Source organism: Rhopilema esculentum, chromosome 10 (genome assembly GCF_057945365.1).
Source record: "Rhopilema esculentum isolate cy_ngs chromosome 10, ASM5794536v1, whole genome shotgun sequence".
Classification (NCBI taxonomy): domain Eukaryota; kingdom Metazoa; phylum Cnidaria; class Scyphozoa; order Rhizostomeae; family Rhizostomatidae; genus Rhopilema; species Rhopilema esculentum.
Window position 1 is genome coordinate 4,533,483 of NC_142824.1, and position 12,165 is coordinate 4,545,647.

Below are 12,165 nucleotides of genomic sequence, written 5' to 3' on the forward strand. Positions count from 1 at the left end.
TTTGAAAAAAAGCGAACATTTTAGTAAATTAAAGCTTTTCGTCTGACACTCTTCAGAGTTTAGAACGTCAGAACAAAGATCGAAAACTCTACGCTAGGAAATATATATACCCAGTTGTGGATCGAAATAGGCCAATCAGAAACGCGAGCACATGACAGTCATCTAAATTGTCTTCATCTAAGTTTACATTTTTCTACTATCAAGCCCGAGTACTACACTGGAATCGAGAGGCGTCCGCCATTTTAATTTACATTTGCCATAAACAAAAGAAGCAAATATTAGAGAAAAGAAATTCGGCGAACAGCGTACGCAGATGCCCAACTGCTCCACGTATGGATTACAATCATAGAAAAATAACTCAATTTATACCACTTTGACGCCAATCTTGTCAATTTGCTTACCATTTCCTGTAGCCTAGCTTGACCTTCCAGAGAGAGGGGAAGGTTTCAGGGTCATAAAAAGTAAAATTTACCGTCGAAAACATTGATGAAGGACAATGAAGTTGCTAGTTCACCAACCGTCAGACTATTTTACCCATCAACTAATGAATTTTTGCACCAATAGTGGATTTACAAAATGTCTTACAAACTAAGGAGTATCACCCCTCCTAAGCCCTTCGCTAGCTATACTCCTGACGATTTCTATTCAAAGTTGAAATTGAGGTAATCAGCATGTTAACTATGCAGAGTTAGAACACTGTTATCCGTTCATCAATTATTGATTTGCGTCTATTTGTCTACTTTGAATATTCATGAGTTAAATGCTGGTTATAGCAAGAAATGAAACGTGTTTTCAAAGCAAGACACAAGTTGTATATATATATCAAAGAGATACCAAGCAGAAACAAAAATCATATTATGATACTATGATATACGCAATGTGATGCCTTTAAGCGATGGTTTTAAAATGCAAACTCGTGAATTTTCAAACACAAGCAAGAAGCAAAGAACTTCGATACAGCTAAATTAATGATATGAATTAATTTCAAATCAAAGCAATAAAATAACGAGCTATAGGATGTTGCAGTGTTGCTTTACCAATACTACTTAGTAGCGCTGTAAAAGATGGGCTAGTTCATGAAGGTGTCCCTTATAGAAGCATCGAAACATATTTGCGTCTCTTTCTGTGATGCAATTCGGTGATGAGTGAGAAAACGTTATGCTGCATATCAGTGGCTGCTCCATTCTTTGACTATAGGTATAATGTTACAAACTAAGCATTGCCATTAAGTCCAAATATTATGATTCTAAAAATTGTCAGTTCCATACAGTATTGATTGGTTTAAACACACAACCTCATGCTGTAAGCATATTCATTGTATAGCTCATGATCAAGCTGCCGAGTGCTATTCCGATGCAGTTTTGAAGGGCCGTTGCTCCACTTGGGTCTTTGGTTGTTGACGGAGCAGAAGTCCCGTTAGTGGGCCCAGTGGGTGTTGTTGCTTGTGTGTTGTTTGTTCCGTTTGTATGATTGTTTCCAGAACATTCTGCTATTAGGTAAAGCGCGATAAGAACGGTGGCCACAAAGAGCTTGTGTTTAGCAGCCATTGTAGGTATTTCGAATCTTGTTCTTGCTTTAGAAATCTGTCGGTTTCACAAGGGTGCTCCTGAAGATACGACAGCAAGCAAGCCTAAAATGATGACCACTCCTTGATGTTTGGCCCACATTCTGCTATACGATACACCTGCTAACCATGTCTAGTGGAAAACGACCAATCAAATTGCAAATTGAACAATGCCAATCCGGGAATTCCTACACAACAGGTGGACTGATAATGTAAAGCGGTATGCAATACAGGTCTGTCTATTGATCACTAAATAGCAGGTATCTTAATATTTTCAGGTTCCTCATTTGTAGAAAATAAATCATCGTTTTAAAATAAAGCATAGGTGCTTGAGGACTGAACACGAATTTCCTAACTTCGCTAAAAAAGCGAACAAGAGAAATCTCACTTTCTTCAGTTCAAGTCATTCGCATTGCTTAAGATTGTTATTGATGCAGCTGGTCAGATTAAAACATGCTTAATTTTTGATTTTGTCTTTGCAGACAATCGGGATAGGTGTGGTATAGAGCCCTGGTCGTCATGGAATTCCCCTCGATCCAAAATCGCTGTTTACCAAATTACAACACAGATTCTTTATGAAATCCACTCGAGATCACTGTGAGCTTCGGAATAATCTAGCTTGATGGTTTTAAATATCATAAACCATCCTCCAACAATGAATTTGAATACTGACAGCACCGCATATGTTATTAAAGTATCGGACGATGGCTACCTGTTCACAGAAATGTACATGAATGCATGATTAAAGACTCATTGCTAACAATGAGCCTTTGCGAGGGTGGCAAATCATCCAGGCGACAATCCAGACAATGGCAGTAAACTTCTACTGATAAACCAAAATTGATTTCAGACTGTCTGAAGATGCATTATGGGATGCTTGCGTAGCGCAATGGCTCATTGTTAGCAATGAGTCTTTAATTCTTTGAGAAACCTCGTCCATGATAAATATGATTTCTTAACAACGAATCTCATTAGCACGATTGATTGTACTCAAATCAATGCACCATCTACTGCAGGCAATACTGATGATGCGAATTATGCATGCAGAAAATGATGTGATTTACTTTGAATAAAGTAACTCCTGCACTTTATATTGGTATAATGCTAAAAATTAGCATTTCTGTAGAGATCTCAATGCTCAAGGAAAGCATTCAGGGTTCAGGGACATCTCATTGTCCCGATATAACTTCTGCAAGCTAGTCAAATTACTTTAATATTAGTAGCAGTATGTATAAACATACCTGTGTTGAGACTTTTTTAAAAAAGCCTCTTCAAAGATTTACTTAAGATGTGAAAATGTTTAAAAGCTCTTACCATCAACTTGTAGTATAGCTAGCAAAAACTATGATTTGTGCAACAACATCATCTTAGTAAGTTGCCTTTCGAAAGAAACTTGTTGAGAGAGTCTTTTTTTACGATGGGATGGAGTCTTTCCTTATGTTTAAGGAGTGTCTTTCCTTGCATCATATTGCTATTTGCAACTTTCGCTAAACAAATGAAATCACCTTATCTTCTTTACAGAATTTATGTATCGTACTCGTATGACCCCAACTTAATCATTTTCTAGGGATCTCATGGACCTATCAGTGTACCCGTCGCCCGTCGTATTCTTTTGAATAGTACTTTGGCCTTTTGAATATACACGTGACAAAAGTGTTTGGACGATGAAGAACAAAATGGCTGCTCCAAAACTAGCATTCTAACATTGATTGAATAAATCTTGCTGTTTTGGCGGGATTCTAGAAATGGCATCAGCGAAAACGCAATTCCTAACAAATTCAATTTATTTCCTACCTTTCTATGATAGAAAAGTAACAAAATATCAGAGAGAAGTGGAAAATATCAATGTTTTAGTTTCAATGCCGAAAACACAAAAGCGACCAGAAAGAGAACGAGAAGCAATAAAATATTTGGGTCTAGCGAGTCATTTGTTTGCTAAAACTACAAGAAAGTTTGGTTGCTGCCGACTATTGGTTGGGCCTAATGGCATCTGCAAGCTGGTGTTGTGTGCGAAGTCAATCAATGCTGAATATTTTGTCTAATTATTTGTGAAAAATCCTCAGGCAAGTTCAGAAACAAGTAATGATTCTTTGCAAAGATCATTTATTTTTAAGAAAGACAATAAACCTAGCTATGTTGCAATTGTGACAAAAATTTCAAAAATAATTATCATGGTCTTTCAATAACCCCGTCAAAGTCAAAGCCTTGATACAATTGAAAGCAACTAGTTTTCAGAAAAAAATCCAAGAAATCAAATCTTCTAAGACCAAAAATAAACTTTTTTAGAATTTTCTTGAGATTTCCTTCTGTATCCAAAGATATTTCGTTGCAAAATTAATTCAATGAGTTCCAGTGCAAATGGCGGCTGCCAGATTTCTGAAGGTCATCTGACAAAATATAAAGCAAATTGTACTTGTCTAAAAAAAGTCTATTTTTTACAATTTATCAAATATTGGGTAAAGTTGCAATTGGAAATCTCAATCAGCAATCTCGTTATGTTCCACCGATTTTCTATGTTGTTTTTTGAGCAAAGGGTTAACCACATTTGCTTTGAGGCGATCGTCCTAATACTTTTGTCACGTAAGTGTAGACCCAGTATTTCCAAGCACGTAGCTGATGCTATTTCAGTAGAAGTTCTAGCCACAATGTATTATGTTCTGTAAAGCAGGGTCTGATCTAGGCATTGGTAGCTTAGAAACTATTATTGGCAAATCAATAAGTGGTATAATGTGACCAGTGCAACCCGCCTCGAAAAGAAATAACTCCCTTGTCACCTGATCAATGTTTGTACTTCGCCCTCCTTACTACGCATATATGAACAAGAAAGTTGCGAGACCTTCAGCTCTCGTATCCTCCTTGTATCTGTCTATTGCTTTTGAGTTAACTTTTAATTGGCCTCTGTTGGGACAATTTGACTGACCTAAATTTTTACGCTAACGTTTTGAAAAAGGCAGTGGCACAAAAAGTTGTTTTTATCTAAGGAATTTGGTTTTCAAAGAAACAACAGGTAACCACTTGCTGATCAGAAGACCAATCATTAACCGTACAAATTTGCCCGATGCACTTTGCAGGTAACAAGAACATTTTAGTATTTTGGGACAAAGTTTTTATTACAAGTAAAACTAATACAGTTTGACTGAGCACAACTGTTGGGATGATGTTGTGATACACTTTATGTCATTGTGTGATATTTCAATGATTATCAAGCAGCATATGGCTTTACAGACAATCATTTGCTTTCATGCAAATTTTCTGTTACAAAACAGGACAAGAAATGCTTTGAATATTATTGATTTATGAAATGAAGACAAGGCCTTGAGAGAATAACTGAGAGGTTACACATCATTTATTAATGAAAGTGAGGACTTAATTGAATTAAATCGTACGTGATGGGTAGCGACACAGCACATGGAGATCTTCGTTTCGTTATTTTGGCGTCAACATATTTGATTTATTTGGCTTTTGGTGGCATTGTTTTGAGTGATTTAGAATGGGAACATGAACTCAAGGCTATTGAAAGGTTTCATACTGTGAAACAGGCTTTCCTCAAGAAGCACCCGACGTTGACAAGCCATGATTTGGACTCTTTCTTGAATGAAATCAAGGCTGCAGTGGAGAAAGGAGTGAAGATCAACGGCAACAGAACATATAACCCTGACTGGAATTTTGGTGGTGGCGTTCTTTATGCAGCTTCGTTACTCACAACGATTGGTATGATTTTGATTGTCTTTCATATCATTATATTTGCAATTAATTGTATCCATAACAGCTGCGTTAATGCAAGAAAATGAACAATTCAAAGTACCAAATCTATTCCGTGAGAGACAACAGTCTTAGAACTCCAACCAAGAAGCTAAGTCTATGTTATAAGTGTTTTTGGTTCTTTAGATATTTTATTTTATTATTATTCCAATGTTCAGCTTCTGTTTGAGAAAATTTAAAGCCAGAAATACTTTACTAGACTGTTTCCATTTTCCCCATTTTCAATTAAATGTTCGATCGCTTAAGTGGTTTGTAATAAATTGCAGCATAACAACACTTGTATACTTTTATCATGCATGGAACTAACGTTAGAAGGCGACTAAATCATTCGATAATAGTTCCATAATAAGCTTTGAACAGTTCTTCATGAAAAAGATTAAAATTATAGAATTTTTGTAAGAAACTAGGCCTATATTTTCAATACTTCAAAGCTAGATACAATATCTTGTTTGGGTCAAAAAGTTAGGAAGCGTTTGGTGTTGTGATATCAAACGTTTATGTTAAATTTGCAACTTGCATGGTTTTTTAGCCAGGATAAGTAAAGTGCCTTCCTACCTTACCAATGTCACTTGTGACCGTTTCCACTTGAAGCAGAAAAAAAAGTTTGATAGTTCTGTTTTTTTAATTCAAAAGATGTTTTGAACTTCTTTTACAAATTATGTGATGTTATGTCAACTCAAGAAGTTCCAAGTAAAGCTTTACATAGCGACTGGTGGCGATGAATTGAATAGAATCAGGCTATCATGTTAAAAAACATATTAAGAAAGCTTTTGTTTGGTAAAAATGAAAGAAATTAATGTACCAGGTTAATGCAAAGTGTGTTTTAAATAACTGGTTTATTTGATAAGCAGCAAACCCATTTTCCAGGATTTTAAGTTGTTCAATTTACTATAGAAATTGTCTAAAAACGTCTTTTGAAAAGACGTACAGGTTTAAACAATTGTAAATACAAAATCCAAAATTCTTATTTTAAGGCATGAATTTCCAACTACAATTTTCAATATTGTGATAAAAAACCAAAATTTTAACTACAAAATTCAAAGTTGTAATTGCAAAATAAAAAATTCTTCCATTAACTTTAAAAAGCATGTGGATCTAGCATTCCACGTGATTTGATGTGAACGAAGCGAACTAAACGTATTCATGACGGATGACGAAGGTGAGCAGAATAAGGCTCCGAAAGAACAAGATGGAAAATGTATACCCAGTTCCAGATCGAAATATAGGCCAATCAGAAAAACGCGAGCATCTGACCGGTATTTTATCCAACCAGTACCGCTTAGCAATAGGAAAATCACCATTGGATAACTATACTTATCAGCAAGAAGCCACCAAAAAGTGCTCGACTATTCGTTTCAAGACTTTGCAAGGAAGTCAACTGCAAGCTAACAAATGTTAGGCTAATTGATACTGCCAAAGCCAGCTATGGGTATTGTTCTAAAGCAGGCAGCAAGCATCACGTATTAGTTTGATTGAAAATGGTAATGGACTATTTTCACATGAGAATGAACACGCTTACATTAAGTTCAAAAATGCTCAGCGGATAAAATTTCGGACAAAAAAATTTGGGCGAAATTATTTTCGCACATAATTTTTGAATTTGGTACAGATAAATTTTCGGACAAAGATTTGTTTGATTCGTGAAACTGAAATCGTCTTCCTCTCAAGAATTGTGAAACTGCTCTTTGCAGTGCTCTTTTACTTCATCTTCAGATGAGCTAGCTTTGTTTGCAAACCCTGTTTCTTTGATCTACAGTATAAATACAATACAGGATTCATGTGACCAATTTAATCAAAAACCCAAAAGTAGATACACTAACGAGATGAGATGCCCCGTACTTGCACCACTTACTGGAAACATGTGTCTAGAATTAAATTTGAAGTAAAAATCAACGTCGTACACATATTTTGCGAAGTTCTATTCTTTCACTAATCAGAAAGACAATACTCTTACTCTTCATTCATGACATACTGGTGTAATGCAAGCGGTTCGTGTAGTGTCCCTAATTTCTTAACTTGGCTACCCACCAGTGTTCTAAGGATGTAGAGCTGCTAATGCGGAAATGTAGCTTTTTTTGTTTTATTCAATGCAGTAACTGGACACAATTGATGATGCATTTTATCAGAAAGATGCGTTGAAATTGCATGAAAGAAATAACAGAAAAGACCGTTCAACACGTACCTTGAAATCTTTGTCTCTGCTTCATTAGAAACATAGGGGGATCCCTCAATCGGAAGAAGAATGTCATCAGAAAGATGCGTTGAAATTGCATGAAAGAAATAACAGAAAAGACCGTTCAACACGTACCTTGAAATCTTTGTCTCTGCTTCATTAGAAACATAGGGGGATCCCTCAATCGGAAGAAGAATGTCATCAGAAAGATGCGTTGAAATTGCACGAAAGCAATAGCAGAATGACAGCTCAACACGTACCTTGAAATCTTCGTCTTTGCTTCAATAGAAACATAGGGGGATACCTCAATTGCAAGAAGAATGTCATCAGAAAGATGCGTTGAAATTGCAAGAAAGCAATAACAGAATGACAGTTCAACACGTACCTTGAAATCTTCGTCTTTGCTTCAAAGGGGGTCCCTCACTCGCAAGAAAAATGATTTTACATTGACTTCTGACTCCATTTTCTAGAAGCTTTATCGAGGAGAGATCTTGACATGATCTACCTGGCCTAATTTTGTTAGCATTTTGTCGCAGAAACCATGCAGCAAGTTAGATATTTATTTGTAGATTTTTGCATAAATTTGCAATAATGATTAACTGTTAGAATTTTGGATTTTGTAATTAGAACTTTGATTTTTATTATTAGGCATGCCTTCAATACGTTTACGAAAATGCTGATAGCAATTTGAAAGTAAATATCTATTTGGAATTTCATATTTGATTAATTAATGATTGGAGTGAAAATTAAAGGCACACCCATGCTGCATGGAAATTTGCTTGTGTTCAATATTTGAATCATTTTTCCTTTCTTGTAGGCTATGGTGATATTTCGCCGTACACTAACCGTGGCAGACTCTTTAGCATGGTGTATGCTGTTATTGGAATTCCTATGACAGCCACCCTTTTGTCAGCAATGGTCAGCAAATGGTTGCTTTGCATCGGTTTCGCCAATGCGAGAATAAAGCAAAGTGTCTGGTATACGAGGCTGGACCCGCACACAGCTCAAATGCTAGGCACCTTGACAGTGATAACAGTATCCGCGTTAATAGCATTCATTCTACCTGCATTCATATTTGCTCATATTGAATCTTGGACGTATTTTGAATCTTTGTACTTTAGTTTCATAACAATGACGACAGTTGGAATTGGGGATTTCGTTCCTGGATGCGCAGATAAGTGGTTTGACAGCACCACAAGACTGGTTTACAAAGTTCTTTTGACTTTTTACTTCATAATTGGGCTGTCTTTTATGTTACTAATTCTGGAACTGTCTGTGCGTGTTTCGGAAACGACACCGTCTATGATTTTCTCGTGTGAAGCGAGGGTCTCACATTGGAAAGAAGAGGGCAGCAGCCGTGAAGGCCTTAGCCAAGATGAAAGCTCTGCTAGCAAATGAAAGCGTTTTTAACCGATTTTTTAGTCATTTTGAGTCAAACACGAGAAATCTAAAAAGCATTTTTTGCTACACTGCAGCTATTTTCGTAAAGTAACCAACGTTTTCTGAATTCCTGCAAGATGGAGTCTCAAGCCCTCAACATTTGTCATTGTGTACTTTTTATAAATCCAGTTCTCGCTACTCTACGTTTCTTTGGAATAATAACGTTTTTATGTAGAAGCTTGACATAGCTGCACTGCATTCAATGTATCTCCGTCGGTATTCATATTTTAAAGTAAATTTATATGTTGTGCTATGCCTGGTTATTTTATCTGCTGTACACGATGCTTTGAAATTTGTTTACTGTACAAAGACTATCAGTGTAATTTTAGTGCACTTTTGTGTCTTTTTTCACGCCATGTTTCCGGATATGTCTTACTACTAGGGATCATGTTGACCATCATAATATATCGTTACTATTTGGTTCTGTACCATTTAGAAATTGATTGGACAACACAAGCAGGAATGTGACACACAGACACTGGAAACAGACAGTTTTTTTACTTTCTTTTGACTGATGACACTGGAAACACTGAAAATGCAACATAAAATTAATATTTCCCTTATGATTTTCCTGGAATTTTGATAGAAAGGGATCTTACACCCGAAAATCTTCCATGGTTGTATGACCCTCAGAATGATTCTTTGCTTCTGTGGAGGCTTGTGATAAACATTTTAGGCTTGTCTTCTATTTGCATTCTGAGGGAGCCTGAACACGAGTGAAATAGGTTATGAGTGAAATTCAATTCTGACTAAATTTTTGGAAACGGGTTTAAAATAATGTTTATTTGTCTTGATTATGCAGAAGTTACGTTTACTTGGTTTTAAAAAGCTGTCATCAGAATTGGCTCTACAGGTCTAAGAAACATTTGAACATAAATTGTATCCAAAAGATACATAATCGTTAATACTATTCAAAACAGAGCATTATCGGTAGGAAATGTATTCAATTGCATTAATTTTGCTTCAGTTCTACTTATCATCACGTTTTGAATAAACCCAGGAAAATATAAAGAACATCACAATGATAATACGAAAGCTCAAAAATATTTTTTTTAAAACGGTTATTTCTTTTCAATTTATCTTTATGATTTTTTTTCATTGTGTTATTACAAAAGAATTTCTTATTCTATATCAAAGCATCTCATTCACATACTAAAGAATTCGTTTAACTTGTACAACCAAAATTTATTGAATAAATGTACAATAGATACAGTAATTGAAAAAAGTCAGAAACAGTCCGTATTTTTTTGCTTCCGATTAGACTTTACACTTTCTAAGGTATTAAGAGCTGTCTGGATATCTTCCCATTCAATAAAGTCAAGGTCAGGCCTCATTTCGCCTTCGAATTCCTGGATACCAGTTCTGCACCATGAGCAGCTTAGCAAGCTATGATTTTCAATGGATACCTTTAATAAGCTCCAATTGCACTCCTTGCATAACACAACATGACCACAAGGAATATTTTTTATCAAAGGTGCTCTTTCATAGCAAGCTACACACAGTTTTTCCTCATCTCCATCTGGCTTGCGCTTCTGCGAGGTAGAGTTTGACATTTCGCGGTCTCTAGATTTTTGTATCAACTGTATCATAACATACGGGATATCTTCACTGGTCACGGTGCGCAATTCCTTTAGTATTCTCCTCTTCTCGTCTCTTCTTACAAATGCACGGAATACTACATTTGAAAGTAGCAACGAGGTGGTCATGAGAAAAACGATGTACGCAACAGAGTATCTGACCAGGCAATACCCACAAAGGTGAAAGAGCATCACGCTAAAGCCATGATTAATGGCACATAACAATCCGAAAAGTATGGAATATTGCACTGCTCTTTCAAATTGTAGCAGATTTGAAAACATTTCTTTCACGAAGACTACCATAATGACAAATACACGTCTTGTTTCAACACTGTTTCGCTAAGCAAGAAAGCTTGCACGATATGACCAGATCTTAATGACAATCGAAATTGAAGATACACTTTAATATTTTCTTTGCAGAATATCCAAAATGGTACTTTTGATTACCTCACACTGAGTAACTTATTCCTCGTGTTCCACTCAATGATTTGTAAACTACGAAAAATGTAAACAAGTTAAGTTGCAAAGTAAAATTATAAATCCAACAGAGAATAAGGAAGGAATATATTTGATAAGCTCACAATGTCCATGTTTTCATCGATTCGTCGTGTAATCAAGGGAGCACTTATGAATTGATTGACTTGAAACTGGGAACGCTCAAAGAAAAGACGCATTGCATTGATAAACATATGATAAACATATTCAAAGCCTTGATAAACATCATCATTCATGATAAATAATAGCGCCATATAATTTATCTTATTCAAAAGCCAATGCAAAAAGCATAATTAATAAATATTCTCTTTTACTAAAAAAATTTTAGCATGAAATTTCACGTGTTGATAATGCATAGAAATAGAAAATGAGGACTACAACTATTTTTTATTTCGATGACAAAATTGTCTGAAAAATTTTTACCGTAAGCTAGAAATGTTGTTATTGAAACTGATATATGAGCAAAACTTTTGAAAAAATTTACAAACAGCTGCAGATATGCCAGAATACAATATGAAAATAGTCTTAAGGGTTAATTTTTGTGAAAACTTCATTATGTAACAAGACAAATATTGATTTTGATGTAGTGATTAAATACCTTAGAAATACTTTTTAGAAGAATATTGTGAATGGGAAGTAGAATAACGCTCTATAGAGCAATATAATGGAAAACGTCTAGTGTAAATTCTTGCATAAAATTTTGTGTCTTTTGATTCATCTAATTTCATACAAAGCGTTCAAGTCAAATTCATGTTAGCGATCTTCGTGTTCAACGTTTACAGAAAATGTCAACAACAAAGGACAGACGTTTAATGATTAATTTGAACAACCCGCACAAGATGTTTTTCACATATTTCTATAGCCCAGGTGGATATTTTGATAGAACCTTTCAGTAAACATTTACTACTAAAATAAACGGCACTAGAGTTTGTTGCTTTGTTATACAAGAAGGGAAACGGTCAATTAAAGGTTTCATAATGCAAGCAGAATTATGAATTGAAATATTTAAAGTTTACCCCACTAAAGGAAGCTCTGTTACTTGACTTGTTTATGGTTCACCTCTCAAGAAGGAATTTACTTTGAAAAAATAAATAGCTAAATAAACTTACCGTGTATTGATCTTTTGCTCCTTTTGGACGTTTCTTGTTACATAG

General features: G+C 35.4%; 1 protein-coding gene across 1 annotated transcript; it reads left to right on the forward strand.

Annotated features, from left to right (window-relative positions):
* Positions 1 to 1,776: 1,776 nt before the first annotated feature.
* LOC135690560 (potassium channel subfamily K member 6) lies at positions 1,777 to 10,554 on the forward strand. Its single transcript, XM_065208154.2, has 2 exons — positions 1,777 to 5,275; positions 8,317 to 10,554. Exons 1-2 carry the CDS (start codon positions 4,954 to 4,956, stop codon positions 8,895 to 8,897), a joined length of 903 nt encoding a protein of 300 aa, XP_065064226.1. The 5' UTR covers positions 1,777 to 4,953; the 3' UTR covers positions 8,898 to 10,554.
* The last annotated feature ends 1,611 nt before the right edge of the window (positions 10,555 to 12,165 follow it).